This window comes from Phoca vitulina, unplaced genomic scaffold, assembly GCF_004348235.1.
Source record: "Phoca vitulina isolate PV1807 unplaced genomic scaffold, GSC_HSeal_1.0 scaffold7, whole genome shotgun sequence".
NCBI lineage: Eukaryota > Metazoa > Chordata > Mammalia > Carnivora > Phocidae > Phoca > Phoca vitulina.
Window position 1 is genome coordinate 40,519,619 of NW_022589710.1, and position 15,962 is coordinate 40,535,580.

Below are 15,962 nucleotides of genomic sequence, written 5' to 3' on the forward strand. Positions count from 1 at the left end.
CTGCTTAGAGCCGACACGGCCGTCTAACCAGTCCCCCTCACCCACCGTCTGGGTCCCCGCTGCAGCTGCAGGCTGGGCGAGAGGCGTCTAAGCTGACGCAGTCTCAAGGGTGATGGGTATGCTGGCAAGAATGGACACCCACCAGCAGCTGGGGCCCCGCACGCTGCCTCTGCCCCCTCCAGGCTGCTGAGCACAGGCTCTAAAGAGACAGGCAGCCATCCCCCGGTGGGGCAGGACAGTCATCCTTGTTGGGCCGGTCCGAGCTCTGTCCTCCTTCGCAGCCCTGGTGAGCAATCCCCCACATGTGCCCGGGGCAGGCCTTTAGAGAGCCCCTCCCCGGAAGCCAGCGGCAATACCTGTACGAGGGGCAACGTGGGGTGGGGGCCTGGGCGGCTTACCAGCCCCGGGGCTTACGTGCTTTATTTCCTACCTTTCCCAACAGTGCTGCAAGTTAAGGGCTGTCAATACCCCTTACAGTTGAGGCAACTGAGGGTCAGAGTTTGCCCCAGCCACTCTCCTAATACGGGACAGAACCAGCATTTGAATACAGGTGGTCGCACTCCAGAGCCAGGGTCTCACCCCAACTCTACAGCCTTCCTCCCCTCTGTTATCCACCCCCACATCAAATGCACAGGGGCAGAGAGTTCCCTGGGGCCTCTGGGAGCACCCAGGGCACATGGCTTTGCCCAGCTGACCTGAGTGCTGGCTTCAACAGCTCTAATAGAGAAGGCCCATGCGGAGAGCAATGCCACATTTTGGAAGAAAATGCCCAAGGAACCAGCAGTCCAAAAGCGCACAGTTGGAGGGACCTTGGAGGTCATCTTCCTGAATCCCTCCTCTTCCAGAGGAGAAAATGGAGGCCCCAGTGGGGAGCTGAGGTCCCTGCACACAGAACTTCGGACCACCCCGCAGACCACCCAGTGTGCTCAGAAGCCCTGTCCTGGCACCCAGACACTGGCGTGGGGAACGGACTCAAATCCAGCCCCACCTCTTCCCTGCTGTATGGCTCTCGTCGCCCGCCCGCCCAGTTTCCCCAGGTCCGGGTCTGCGGGCTGTGGCGCTTCAGAGATCACAGATGTGAGGAGCCGGCTCGGCTGCTGGCACCTGCTGGGTACCCAGTGAACTACAGCTATTATTACCGCTCTTGTTCAGTGAATGCTGGGCAACACCAAGTCTCTTAGGTGTCGCTTTGATTCTCTGGTTCCACTGGACTCCATTCCTAGGACCAGAGAGGATACAATGCTCATTGTCATCTCTGAACACTGAAATCCATCTCAGGGAGGGCTGAGCCTCAGCCCGGCACCTATTTAGGATTCAAATGTGGAAGAAAGCCCATGGGCTGTAGCTGAGGCGGCAGCCCCAAGTTCCTGGCTCTTCCAACGTGCCCGTTACTTGAGGCCCATCACTTAACCTCTGCCTACGTCAAATTTCCGTCGGCCAAATGAGCATGGTAATAACCGGCCTCCTTACCTGCACCCCTCCACCCCCGCTCTCGGGGGAGTGGGGGGAATTTTACTGTGTCCATCTAAGGGAGGGCTGGCTGTGAAGTCAAACATCATCCAGAGAGGCTATGTCCCTATGGGTTTTTCTCGTGGTGGTGGCATGGGGGTGCATGGGTGGGGGCAGACAGCCTTCTGTTCCAGACAGAGCTACCAGGGAGTGACAATTGGTACAGAGGCATAGCATCCTCACCACTGACCCCTGGGGAGTAAGAGGTGAGACATGCAAAAATCCTGCCAAATTCCAGCTCCTCCTTCCCTCCCTCTCCTCGTACAGCTCTCCTTCTCGAGCCATCAGAGACCCCATCAGCCTGATTTTGATTTCCAGCTTCATTCCCCATGCCTAGGGTGAGTTTGGAGCTTCTCACTAGGGGGTTGATGTAATGTCTTTGGATCCCATGTCCTCTTACCTGGTTTTCTCAAGACCAAAGGCAGCTAGACATGCATAGGCCAGGCTGGGCTGATGGAAGGAGCCCGTGGCAACAGAGGGCCATTCCCCAAGTCTTTCCACTTCGCTGACCTGAGAGCCTGTGTGGAAGTGGGGCACGGGAGGGCAGTTCCTTTATATATTTTTTTTAAGATTCCATTTATTTATTTGACAGAGAGAGAGAGAGACACCGCGAGAGAGGGAACACAAGCAGGTGGAGTGGGAGAGGGAGAAGCAGGCTTCCCGCTGAGGAGGGAGCCCGATGCAGGGCTCGACCCCAGGGCCCCGGGATCATGACCTGAGCTGAAGGCAGACGCTTAACGACTGAGCCAACCCAGGCGCCCCCCATCACATTTTCTTGTTGTTTGGAAATGCCTGTGGGGCCTGACTCTTAAGCAGCAAGGTTTTCCTGGCTTCCCCCAGAGGACATGACCACTGGTCAGTGCCATGATTCCTGCGGAAACCAGGCTATGGCTTGACAGTGGTTTTCTCTATCTCTGGAAATGAATCCTGGCCTCTATGGCAGTCTAATTAAACCCCCCAGGCAAGAGACCCCAGGAGAGCAAGGCTGGCCCACGGCCCCTGGGCCAGTGGCATCTCCACACCCATCTCCTGTTGTTCCTGACTGCCACCTGGCTTAGGCCGTGGATTCCCTGCTACCCTCTGTGAGACCCTCTTTGTACACTCTCTTTCCAGGGTCCTATTCTCGGTGGGGCCATTTCTGGACTTGCCGACATGTCCTCGCGGCTTGTGTTCTGAGTGAGGAAGAGGGTACTGCAGTGGCAACGATGATCTTTCTGCAGCAAAAACTCGTTAGGCTTTTCTTTCTTCATTTTACCTCATTCCAACAGAAACGGAATGAGCATCTATTACACGCATGGTTCAGTCCTGCATGTTGGAGAAACAGGGTGCTGATGGGGGTCACTGATGGGGGTGGCTGGGGAAGGCATGAGCTGTGACCTCACCTTTGCCTGATTCCTGAGGCAGCTTCATTTAGAGTCGGGGACATTATGTGGGCCGGGACCCTCCGTGAGAGCCAGGGTCCAGGAGCACCAGCACCAGCACGAAGCAAACTCCCCGCCAACTCTGCCCCTGGCATTCCAGGGCCCAGCCTGCCCAAAGTCAACTCCCAAGTCCTTTCCAGCATCCTGGGCCCCAGCAATACCAGGCAGCTCTCTTTTCTAGAACACATCAAGCACTGCCATGCTCTGGACCTTTGCTCTGGTTATTCATGCACCTAATACCTTGCCCTGCCCTGCCTCTTAAGGATTTATTCAAAGGTTTATCCACCTTCTGTGAGAAGTCTTCTCTAAGCCTACCTTGCAATACATTATTTCTTCCTCTGTGATCCCAGCTTAGTTTATGTAGCATCTACTCGCTGTGAGTCTGCTCTGGGCCCGACACTGCTGCTCTCCTAGAACTCATTTAGCCCACCCTGCCTTCTGCTCTGAACACGAGCAGTTCACACAGAATTCTCAATGCCTCCGGGGCTGGGACAAAATCTCCGTGATTTCTGCGTCCGTGACTCACACCACCGTGTTTTGCACTTTGTGGAAAGGGCAAACGGAGAGATGGCTTCTAGACTGGGCTCTGCCCACTAATTAGTCGTGTGGCCTCGGGCCAATCTTCCAGGCTCTCTGGTCTCCTTTCTCCCTGACAAATAGCGGTGATAATACCTCACGGTTGTTCAGGGGAAATGAAAGGTCTGGAGGGAAGCCTCCTGAAAGCTGGGAGCCCCAGGCCAATGGAAGATGTGGGGTAGTTGTATCCCCATTCTCTCCCTGGCGGTGAAGCAGAGTCGCACCCACTCCGCTCTCTTCGAATGTCAAGTGCACCAGCTTCCAATCCCTCCTCCGGGCGGGCCCTCGGGCGGCTCGGAATCCTAGGCTGCGGAGGATTCCCGTGCAAACTCCAGACTCTCCTCCCGCCCAGCCGTCCCTTCCCGAGGCCTCGCAGAACACACCTTAAACCCCGCGCCAGAGCGCAGTTCCGAGCGCAGCCCAGAGCTGCAGCTTCGCGGCGCGGGCCCGGGCCGGGGTCGCGCATCTCCAGCCGGTGACTCAGGGCCGCTCGGGCCGGGAGCGGTGGGGGGGTGTGGAAGTAGGCGGGACCGACCAGGGCCGCGCGGGGGCAGCCACCGGGCGTTCGGTCGCTGAGCGGTGGGAGCGGAGGCTGGCTCTGGCCCGTCGCCATTCCACCGCGGGCGTCTGGCTCGCGGGGCCTTGCTCCCGCGCCGCTTCGCACCCGCCGTGCTCCTCTCCCGGTGCGCAGCGGCCCAGGCGGCCGGCGGCGGCCGGAGCGCGGGGCGGGCTCTGCGCGCGAATGAATGGGCGCCCGGGGGACGCGCGCGCTCGGGGCTGAAGGGCATTAGGACCGTGAGGATCGCTCCGCGCTCCTGTCTCTCCCTATCACCCCCCACCCCCCACCTCTCTCCCTTTTCTGCTCTGCAGGACTGAGCAGCCAGGCGCGAGCGAAAACAAACAGCTGGGGCTGCGAGCGCCCCCACCCCGGCCCCGAGAGCAAGCCGGCCCGGGCCCCCACTCGGGGCGCCCGCCCGCCCACCATGAGGAGGATCCGCGCCAATGCCATCGCCATCCTGACCGTTGCCTGGATCCTGGGCACTTTCTACTACTTATGGCAGGACAACCGAGCCCACGCAGCATCCTCCGGCGGCCGGGGCGCGCAGAGGGCCGGCGGGAGGCCAGAGCAGCTCCGCGAGGACCGCACCATCCCGCTCATTGTGAGTACGCCCTGCGCGCCGGGCGGCCGGCCGGGGAGCCGCGGCGCGCGTCCTTAGCCCCGCGCGGCTGCAGAGGGCGCGGGGCCGGGGGCTGCGTGCCCGCCGCGCCCTGCCGGCTTTGTATATGTTGGAGCATTCCTGTCCGTTGTTATGGCAACCTCTGTCGGGCCAGCAGGGCCAGGGCGCAAGGATGGAGGGAGGGTGACAGCGGATGGGGGCTGGGAGAAAGTGCTGCAAGTTTGGTGGGCCCGGCGTGCGCGCGCGACTGGGAACGTGGCTCTCTCAGCACTGCGCCGCCGGAGCCGGGGGCCGGGGGTCGGGGGCCGGGGGCTGTCCGCACCTCGCCCGCCCCAGGAAGGAGGCTGCACCGTGCGCGCAGCGAGCCGGCAGTGGGAACCTCGCGCGGCTGAGCGCGTAGGTGGCGGTGCGCACCCCCTCTCTAGTCTCCGGGGGGCAAAGGACGTGGGGTGGGGGCGCTGGGTAAGACAGGGTCGCTAGGGGCTGCGCCCGGCTTTGCGCCCCCTTTTCGGCCCGGATCAACTTGAACTTGCTTCTCTGGCACGGAGGACTCCCCCACTACCACCCGCGGCATTCTCTGGGTCCGGGAAAGGTCTCTTCCCGTATGCGCCCTGCACCCCAACACGAGGGTCCCTCACGACGGGCGAGCTGGCAGTGTGTGCGCTAGGGCTGGGAGATTCCCTGTCTCGAGGTCAGCTCCGCGGGGAAACAAAGGTGGCGGAGCACGGCGGGGGCCTCGGCGGCGCTGCCGGGGCCCTAGGCTCTCCGGGGACTTGGGCTGGGGCGTGCGGAGCCCCCGCCGCCCTGCAGGGGGCGTTGCTGTCGCCGCCTCCGCCCGGGCCCCGTGTGACAGCCCTGTGTGGCAGGGGCACCTGTTGAGGCGGGCGGCTCTGGGACCGGCGGAGAGGCGCGGTCGGGCGGGGCCGGTGGCGTGCGAGAGCCTTGGGCGACCCTCGGGACAAGCTGCTGGGCTGGGGCGGCTTGACCAGAAGAGGACCAGGAGGAGGGAGAGCAAAGTGTGGGGGCTGAGGGTGGGAGAGTAGAGCAGGGTGGCCATTCTGATGGGAAAGATCTGGGCCTGGGGAGGGAAGAGTGTGGAGCTCCTCCGGGAGGGAGGTGCGGGTTCAGGAGGGCGAAGGCTTGTGTGGAGTAGAATCTGGGATATTTCTGCAAAGGCAGCTGAGCCCCAGGAATATGGAGGACGCGGCTGTCGGTGTGGAAGTGTTCTCATATTCCCAACCTGCCCCAGATGCCGTGTCTTGTCAATCCCCCCCCCCAAGAAGGTAAAAAACCCCTGCAGAGGAACCATATTTCCTAGCCTTGCCTGAGGAGACCTTGGGGTTTATGGGTTTTCCCCAGCCTCCCTCTCCCAATTCCCAGATTCGTGTCTGGTTGAACTCTGTGGGTGAGCCTCATTAGGTGGAGTGTTCCCTTCTGAGCTGAGGGTCCCTGCCACTAGGAACTGTTTCCAAAGCACTTGAGGATGTTTGGACGGAAAGGCTGATGAGGATAAAGCCTCCAGTGTAAAGACCCCCGGGTATTGGGATCTGGGCAGACTGACAGATTGGAGTGGGAACTGGCCAAACCAGTAGTGGCCTCAGACCAGCAGGGAGCTTGCGCAGGCATGGACCCATCCGAGAGCAGCCCGTTCTTACATCCTGTGAGGGCCAGCCCTGGTCTCAGGGTAGGTGGGCTTGGAGCGCAGGGGAGAGGCAGGCTGGCCAGATGTTCTGTCCTTTGCTCTGGAGACGTGTGGGGTGGAGGGTCTGAGCTGGAAGGGGAGGAGGAGGGGAGGATGGAGGGGAGAGAGGAATGGAAAGGAAGAGAGCTCAGGGAAACTGCCGATTGGAGCAGAGCCCAGGTTGGGTCTCCTCACAGTTGTCTGTCCTTCCCAATCCTGACCTTGCTCTTGAACCTATCCTCACTCCTCCTTGCCCTCTGAGATCTGCTGGGAAGGCAGCTCAGACCCAGAGCCCTGGAATGGTGGGGTGGGCTCTGCTGGAGGCACGTGGCACTTGTTTTGAGGGGTGGAAATTGGAGATCATGAGGGGGTGCCAGTGAACATCCTCTGGCCCTCTCCTTGTTCCCATGGGGTTCAACTTGCTGCAGATTGGAGCAGGGCTGTGAACTGGAAGCTAAGTTTAAAGTGTGCAGGAATATCAGGAAGATCCTGGGAGCCAGGGAGTGGAGGTGCAGGAAGAGAGGGAGAGTGGGAGTTCCGGGGAGTGAGCCGCAGACTGTTCTCTGGCCACCTAGGGGCACGGCCAGCTCCCTCTCTGTTCTTCAGTTTTAGCCCTGGGTGTCTGTTCCATAGGCATTGGTCCCCAGTCACACACCTCCCTGGACACAGGCTTGCATTGTCTTCCTACCTTCCAAGGTATTTCACTTCAGGAGGATTCTTAGTCATACACGCTGTCACGCAGGAACTATGCTGGAAGCTTCTTACATCTCCATATTGATGCACACAGCAAGACTTAATAAGTACTTGTTAGGCGAATGAAGTAGGACTTCTGCCCGGCTCTGGGAGCAGACAAGCTTCATACCCCCCTCCCCCCAGTACTTTGTTCCTGCCTCCAACCTGACCGTGACCAAAGAGATATGGGAATGCATGTTCATCTTCTCCGAGAGTCGGACCCTATGTCCAGCCTAAAAGGGGCAGGTGCAGCTGAGGATTGCTTTCTCCCGGAACGCTGTGGTGAACCTCTCACTGGTCTTGCCATTCCAAAACATGTCTCTGTCTAGTTGGGCCAGGACGCTGCATGTGGGTTTTCAAATTCTTAGGGAATGATGTGGCCAGCCCTGCTGACAGAGGCTGAGAAAATTCAGACAGCCGTCATCATCACTCCCCTGGGGAATCAGAGAGCAGAGCTGGGAAAGGGAGGGTCTGCCTAACAGCCTGGGCCAGGGGGGCAGCTCTGCCTTCACAATGTCTGGGCTGTTCGAAGCCAGCCAAGTTGCTTCTAGACCTTGGAGGCGCTGTTTGGCATTGTGGGGTGTCGGCATAGCAACCGTATGGCCCGGATTTCTCAGGGAGGTCCTGATTTTTAATATTCTGTCCTGCTGTCAGCCCATGTGTCACAAATTTTGATGTGAAAAATTGGTTACGGAATGTGTAAAACTACAGGGAGATACTGACTCCATCCCTAAACGGCTGCTTATGATGTGGCAGGGTTTGTGATTTTTCCATGCTGTATTTTTGGGGCAAGGCAGTGGATTTGGGGAAATCCACTTGAATCTACATTGATGCATGCTGGCACCGGTCAGCAGCTGAAGGAGGCGGCCGCGCAGACACGGCCGGCCTTCAGTCTTCAGACCTCGCAGTAGGGAAGAACATTTGTGATTGGTTTGGCACCCAGGTTTTCCATATGCTAGTTCTCTAAGAGGCATGGGTGGGATGCTAAGGTGTTACACGGAATTTCACTTTGCAGACATATTTTTAAAAGACTGTCCATTATGAATATTTTCAGGATAGGGGTACTCATTTGCAACATTTCCTGTTTGGAACCGTGAAAGTCTTAGGCATGAGTTTTCTTAAACTGGAGTTTTCTTTTTTCTTTTCTTTTTTTTTTTTTAAGATTTTATTTATTTATTTGAGAGAGAGAGGGAGAGAGAGCAGGCAAGTTCAAGCAGGGGGAGAGGGAGAAGCAGACTCCCCGTCAGGCAGGGAACCCGACATGGGGCTCGATCCCAGGACCCTGGGATCATGACCTGAGCCGGAGGCAGTTGCTTAACGACTGAGCCACCCAGGCGCCCCGAACTGGAGTTTTCTTATCCTCCAATTGGAATACTGCTGATGACCATGGACAAAATTTTTATATCTCTGGACCTTGGTTATTTTATGTCAAATTGGGGTTAAATGATTTGTAAGGTTTGTTGATCCTTAGACAAGCTGATGAGAACTTCATTTCTAGAAGCAAATAAATGGCTTTAAGGGAATTTTCCTGAAGGGTGTTGTGAGGTTTATTGCTTGTGGAGGGGCAGGCCTCTGTCAGGAGAAGGTCCTGCAGTGACCCCCGAGGCCTCTAAGGGATCCCTGCTCACCTAGCAGAAGGGGGACACAGGTGACTGACGGCTTTTCTGTGCTGTTCCCTGAGAGCAGAAGCTTCAGTCAGATCGGGATGGGTTTATATTTTATTTATAATGTGTGCATTTAGGAACTGTGGGAATAGAGTTTGCCTAAATGACAGAAAATGATTTTATATTTCATTTGTCTTGGCGCCACACACAAGAAAGAGCGTGGGGAGGATTCACGAACACCCACAGTTCCCCTTGCCAAGATGCTCAGATTGGGAAGCGCCTGGTCTCCCGTCACTGGGGTCCCAGCCTGGGTCATGTTGCGACTTGACCGTAGGACTTGGGGACAGCACAGAGGCACCAAGACTGGTAAGGGCCTGAGAGCCCAAGAGTCACCTCCCTGGGAGCCTGAGGCCCGAGGTCCCAGGATTCTAGGGTGCTGCTCACTCTTCCGATGGGCCCCATATTTCTGTGTAGTAGCAGCAGTTCCCCCCACTGGCTGCTTTCATCTCTGGTAGTCGAGTTTATCAGAGCAGAGGGAGCCCTCGGGCCTGGAAATGCCATTTCAGGAGATGTGGAGGGGCGCGGGAGAGGCCGGCTGAACTGCCCAGGAAGCCGTCTTGCCGCAGTGGAGGGAACCGCCCTGGGGTCAGAGGGGAGCGTGTATCTGAGCAGTTCATTACAGTTAGCAGATTGAAGATTTAGCCCCTGTCTGCTTCTGGAGGAGACCCGAAACACCTTCCCTGGGACCTGGGGGCAAAGACACAAGGAGGCTAACTAGACCGGAAACCCAGGGTTTCGGAGAGGAGCATCTCAGACTGGAGTCAGTGATGATCACACCCGCGCAGCTGAATCAGACAGTTTGCTGGGTGCACTTGCCAACGGTGTGCAACGGCTCTGGAAACGGTCTGCAGGGCCTTAGTGTGTCTCCTGTACACGGACAGTTGTGCTCTTTGATCTGTACTTGTCTGGCCTCTGTAATGGCCATTACCCCTGTAAGATATTTATGGAGGCTACATTCATTGGCAACTTTGATGGTAGATGTCTCACAAACTTTAACCTCTCTGATTCCCCTCAACAACCTAGCAAGGTAGGTGTTATCATCAGGTCCAGTTAACATATGAGTAAACTGAGGCTTACTTATCCATGATCAGGCAAGTAGAAGTGCCTTTAAAATGAGATATTTCTGCCTCTGAGGCCCATGCTATGTCTTCTTTCCCCTGAAGCATCTTTAGGGCAAGACCCAAGTCTGATGCACCAGTTTGTCTTTCCTGGAGCACCTAGATCAGCACCTTGCTTTGTGTTTACTCCATAAACATTTGGTGGGGGAAGAAATGCAAAAACATTTAGAACAAAATGTTAGCAGTAGGAAAGTAGGATTATGAATAATCCCCCTTTCCATCTTTTGGCTTTTTCAACATTTTTTTTTTTAAGTAGGCTCCACGCCCAGGTTGGGGCTCGAACTCACGACCATGAGATCGAGACTGAGCCAAGATCAAGAGTCTTAACTGACTGAGCCACCCACGTGCCCCTCAACATTTTTTTTTAAAGATTGATTTATTTATTTGAGAGAGAGAGAGAGCACTGTAGGGGGCAAAGGGAGAGGGAGAGAGAAATTCAAGCAGACTCCACGCTGAACGCAGACCCCGATGTGAGGCTCGATCCTACGACCCTGAGATCAGACCTGAGCCAAAACCAAGAGTCGGGTGTTTTAACTGACTGCACCACCCAGGTGCTCCTCAACATTTTTTATAATAAACGTCTATTAACATTATAATGATAAGGCCCATTGGGATAATTATTTTAAAAAGTATTCAGTGACTGAATAAAATCACTCTTGACTCCTCAATGAAAGTAAACTTCTGCACCACGTCTCACACTTCTGAATCTCCCATCAGTGCTTAGCATTGAGCCAACAGAAAAGGCAAGAGACTTATGTGACTTATTCCATAGGGCGTGAAAGAATAGAACTGGGGCCAGATGGTAGAAGTTGCAGGGAGAGAGAAGGAAAACTTGGTCACTGAACCGTCCGTCATTGGAATAGGCCAATGGCTGATGAGGGTTTCTCTTCACACCCCCTGTCAGTAGGTCAGTGCTTCCTTCCAGCAGCACTTGCGAGGGGGTGAGGAAAGGCTTTTTGTCCCACATGTCTCCTAAGACGTCAGGCAGCTCTGTAATGGGGTTTGAAATAGGGTCCAATTCTTGCACCACAAGAGACCTGGTGCCCTGGGGAGCGAGGCTGGCTGAGCACATGGAGGCCAGGCCAGGGAGGAGGATGACTGAAAGACCCATAACAGCCACTGTGCTGTCCCCTCCCTGTTCCTTTGGAGCCGGGAGCAGGGAGGCAGTGGGGGCCAAGGCTGGTCCGAGGTAAGGCCACAAAATAGCAAACGTCTTGAGTGTCTTTCCTGCTCCTCAGAACGAGGCCCACAAAGCTTTCCTGCCCGACTGAAGCCCAGGCCTGCCTGTCTCCTCCACACCCTGAATTTCAGCTACACCCTAGAAGAGTATCTGGCTGGAGACAGTGTGACCACCTGGAGGACTTTTGTGAATATATCAGAATAGGTAGGAGTGGCAGGCTGGAGTATTTTAAACTGAGGTGGCAAATGGAAGAACCCTTTTCGATTATACTCCCTAGACAAGATAAGGCCACATTTGGGAAAACATGGAGGCAAGTCTGCCCCAGGTAGAGCCCTTCTACTCTTCTGGACCCATTAGGAAGAGCTTCAAGTGTAGCTTAAGGGCCCCAGTGCCTCTTTCCTGCCATTCCAAGAAGTGAGGTGTGGCTCGGTGTACATCAGGAACAACATTGTCTCAGGGCTCAGAGGTGGGTGACATCTCTCGACACGCTCAGAGTGTCAGACCTGCCAATATGGGCCCTTGCAGGGCCAGGACCAGGCAGAACAGTGTGGCCTGGGATGGAAACAGATGGTGGCCTCTGGGGATGAAGGTGTGAGGGGATGGAGAGATGATGTGGAAGGAAAACCAAGTGACCCACTTCTAGGCTCAGCCTTGCCCCCAAGGGGCGACGTTTTCTTAGGTGAGTCACCTCCCCTCTCTGAGGCTTAGTCTCCTCATCTGTCAGATGAGGGTTGAACCGTGGGATGTCCGAGGCGCCTCCCAACTCAAACCATCTTTGATTTTTTGACATGCTTCTGCAGAAGTGAGGTGGCCCCAAGCCAAGGCTCAAGGTCTGATAGTGCCTAGATGAAGGAGAATAAGGCCAGAGGGTGAGGTGTACAAAGAGCCAGACCATTCGTGTGCAGAAGAGCGTGAAACCTTCAAATTCTCATAAGGAATAAACTGGACCTACTCCCTCCCTGTTCTCTTCCCTTGGAACACTGTCTGATGGAGCTCTGCAGCTCCCCTCTGCTGAACTAGAAGCCTAGGGTGTTTGTGTGTCTGGGGAATGCTCACACACACACATGTAGGAGTGTCTACGGGTGGACTGCAGACATCTCAACAAGCTGAGAACTACAAAGACCCCTGAGTAGAGAATTAATAGTCCTGCACCCTTGGACTTGACTCAGAAGACAGGTGTGCAATTGTCCTTAGGCCACAGCCTGGAAATGAACATTGTAAAAATCAGTTTAAGGAGATCAGGAGGTTGGCCGTCTCCTGGCAACCTTTAGCTTTTCCTGGGCTATGAATCCAGCCGATTAGGAGAAGCGAGATGAGAGAATTGCTAGGAGCTGCTGGTCTCCTGAGAAGCGTCAGTTGACAGCAGAGGACCAACCAGGAAAGGCCATAGGAGGTTGGAGCAAGCCCCCTCTTCCCTAACAAGCCCACACTGGTCAGAAGTGAATGGCATCATTGATTCCTTCTCTTGACAATTATTTACTGAGCACTTACTATGTGTCATGACTGCTCCAGGCTCTGGAGATAACAGAATGGGTAAAAAGCCCTGCTCTTGAGGAGCTTGCATCCTAGTGGGAGAGACAGACCATAAACAGATAAATATACAATGCATAAGGCGGGGGGGGGGGGGGGGGGGGGGGCTGGCAGATATCATGGAAATAAAATAAAGTCACAAAAGGGGACGGAGAGATGAGAGAAAGATGGCCAGGAGAGGCCTCCCAGACAAGATGGTGTTTGAGCTGTGTCATGAATGGAAAGAGAGAACCATACAGGCATCTAGCGGGAGAGTGTTCCAGACGGCCCAGGCCCAGGGCACAATCTCTGCAGGGTGTGTGCCCGGTGCGCTTGGCCAGGGCAGCTCAGCAAGGGTAAAAGTGGCCCAAGGTGGAAGTCTGGATCATTAGGCCCGTAGGCTGTGGTAAAGAGGCTCAGAAACATGTCCCTGAGTCATCAGGAAGTGATAAATTACACAAAGTGTACGGGCTGGGTACGTCAGTGGACTGTCATTCCGTTGAGAAAATTTTCCAGAAACATGATCAAATATAATGGGGAGTGTTGATTCTTAAAGAGGTAAACCTAAGTTCTTTGAAAAATATTGTATGGCTAGAACACTTCATTTCCTTTTAATGTGAGATCAATGAGGTACTTGTGTGTGTTGCCTCTCTCTCTCTCTCTCTCTCTCTGCTGGTGAGGGGGAATGGAGGGTGCTGGTGCCTGAAGAGATTTAAAAAACAAAAGATAATGGGGCCCTTGTTGAAATACTGGAGTGACGCAGGGTGGGGGAGGGCTCTGTCTCAGGAGGGAGAGCTCTGTGTGGGAAGGAGAATTCCTCCATATGGTGGTACCTGATCAAGTCCCCCTTTGTTTCCTCGTCCGTCCGGTTCATTGCGTTCTCCTCAGGTGCATTTGGGACTCTGGAAAGGATGTTTTCTGGCAATGCAGGAACTTGGAAGTCTTGTCCTTCTGTATGAGCAGGTTCCCCCTCTATACCTGCAGAACCCCAAAGGCGGAAGCATCCGGGGCCTTCCCTCAGACGTGGAGGTGGGCACCTGAGGCCTGGCAGGATCAAGGAACCCACACAGTTTTTTATCAGGCAGGCAGTGGAAGAAAGGGGCTACTTTCAGGAGCCAGATGGCTCTGCCCGGGCCCTGTCTGAGACTATGTCCACTGGTGTTCAGGTGGCTTTCCCAGGGCCCGGTGACTGGTATGATAAGGCTTCATGTGTCCCCTGGAAGCAGCCAGCGCTCTCACTTTGTGCTTCAGGTCACACACACTCAATTCCAGACCGCTGTCAGTCATGCCCTTTTCGAGGCTGCTTTTCAGAGTTCAGATTTTCATCCCTTTATCTTCTCCCAGCCGCGCTGGCTTTTAGCTTCTTTCAACCAACTGTTGGGGAGTACTTCTGACATTCCAAGGTCTTTCATTTCAAGGGGGTCTGGCCTGGGGAGGCCACAGCCAGAGGGGACCCATGTTGACAAGTTGCCAAATCTGCAGTCGGTTTTGGTCGGGGGATAGCTTCTGGTGCCTCACACATCTGTGACCAGATTCTTTGCTTAGAAGCCATCTTTTCCCCTCCATGTGAAATTCCTCCCTGGGGAGCTGGGACGGGAAGAGACTGAGGGGAGTAGGAGAGGTTGGGGGCATTATCCCAGGGTTTGGGGTGGAGCCCTGCCTGAGGCTCAGGAAGAAAGAACATGGGATCGATTAGTGATGTCTGAGGTGGTGTTGATGCCTTGAAGGAGTCAAGTGGTAGGATTGAGCCAAAGCCCCCAAATAGTTCACTAACCCGAGGCCAGAGGGAGAAAGGGAACTGAGGGACAGAGCTCACACACTGCAGGGACCAGGAAAGGTGATGGAGGGCTTTTTGGAGCCATAAGCCAAAAGGGATTTGCCAGGTAGAAAGCAGAGACTGCCCAGGGTAATGTTTTATTACAGCCTCGGTGCCACCTTGTGGGGGCATGAAAATGGCAAGGGTCTTCTCCCAAAACATGGGAAGAAAGTGGCTTGCCCCTGGTGCACCCCAAGATAGCCAACCCCGGTTTTTTTGCATAGCACCGAGTGCAGCCTCACCTGCTCAGCCCTTCCAGGCAAGCAGGGTCTCCGAACCACGCCTGGGGGGCGGGGGGTTGGGAGCCAGGTGGGGGTGGGCTTGCAGGAGAACTGCAGAGCTTGGAGCCTGGGAGATCTGAAGGGCTGAGCGGGGGCAAAACTGAGGGCAAGCCACACAGAGAGAGTTAGAAAGGGCCTGGGCCCGGTCAGACTGACACTGGTTATGAGGTGACAGGCCTGAACAAGAATGTTCTGCAGAGCCAGGCCATAGGTGCCCTGAGCATGGTCACAGGGGCTCTGGTGGAGGACGGCACCTGCCCCTGGGTAGCCAGAGCCCTGCACGGTCCAGATGTGCACTGACCACTATGTGGCCACCAGCCACGTGTGGCTACTGAGTGCTTGATGTGTGGCTAGTGTGACAGGGGGAACTGAGCTTTTAATTTTATTTAATTTAAATTGAAAAGGAGACACTCATTTCAATTATTGGTCAACTTTTAGGAGTGTTTAGAAGAAGTGAAGTATGTGGAATCTACATTTTCAACTGTAAATTTTATGAAATCTCAGTATGGATCAAGTATTTCTGGTGAAAATTTAGTGTCTCAGTTGAAATGTGCCATAAATGTGGGGCACCTGGGTGGCTCAGTTGGTTAAGCATCTGCCTTTGGCTCAGGTCATGATCCCAGGGTCCTGGGATCGAGCCCCATGTCGGGCTCCCTGCTCAGGAGAGAGCCTGCTTCTCCCTTTCCCTCTGCCTGCCGTTCTGCCTACTTGTGCTCTCTCTCTCTCTGTCAAATAAATAAATAAACTCTTAAAAAAAAAAAAAAGAAAGAAAAGAAATGTGCCGTAAATGTAACATACACTGATTTCAAAGACTTAGTACAAGAAAAGATTTTTAAAATACTGACTACATTTTGAAATGATAATATTTGGATGTATTGGGCTAAATAAAATATATTATTAACATTATTTTTACCTGTTTCTTTTTACTTTTTTAATGTGGCTACTAGAAATTTGTAAATTCTCTGTGTGGCTAGCATTCTATTTCTTTGGGCCGCGCTGGTCCTTACATGTGTTCACGAGCCCCCTCTAACGTGCTAGGAGGTTGTCGGCAGGTTTTATGTAAAGTAAAGAATGTGACTACATTCCCAGTTTACCTTGACTTCGGGGTAAGTCCTTTCCGGTCCAGCTGCTGCGGAGTCATTGGTTCCTAAGGCACCATCATCTATGGGCCCCGGGACACCTCCCAGCATGGGCCTTCGTCCTCATACCATCATTAAAACCAAGGTCAATGTTTTCTTGCAGCCTCTTCTCTTTTCAAAATCTCTTCTAAGCTCCTGCTGTGCTGAAAATGGGTTTT

The 15,962-nt window shown here is 54.7% G+C and overlaps 1 protein-coding gene across 1 annotated transcript in view; it reads left to right on the top strand.

The window, feature by feature from the left end:
- The first annotated feature begins 3,891 nt into the window (after nt 1–3,891).
- Nucleotides 3,892–15,962, top strand: part of GALNT16 (polypeptide N-acetylgalactosaminyltransferase 16) — a 90,567-nt gene continuing 78,496 nt past the window's right edge. The window contains exons 1-2 of the mRNA XM_032405405.1: nt 3,892–3,981; nt 4,377–4,666. Of these exons, the coding sequence (XP_032261296.1) occupies nt 4,490–4,666 (177 nt within the window). The 5' untranslated portion in view covers nt 3,892–3,981; nt 4,377–4,489. The remainder of the gene's footprint in view (nt 3,982–4,376; nt 4,667–15,962) is intronic.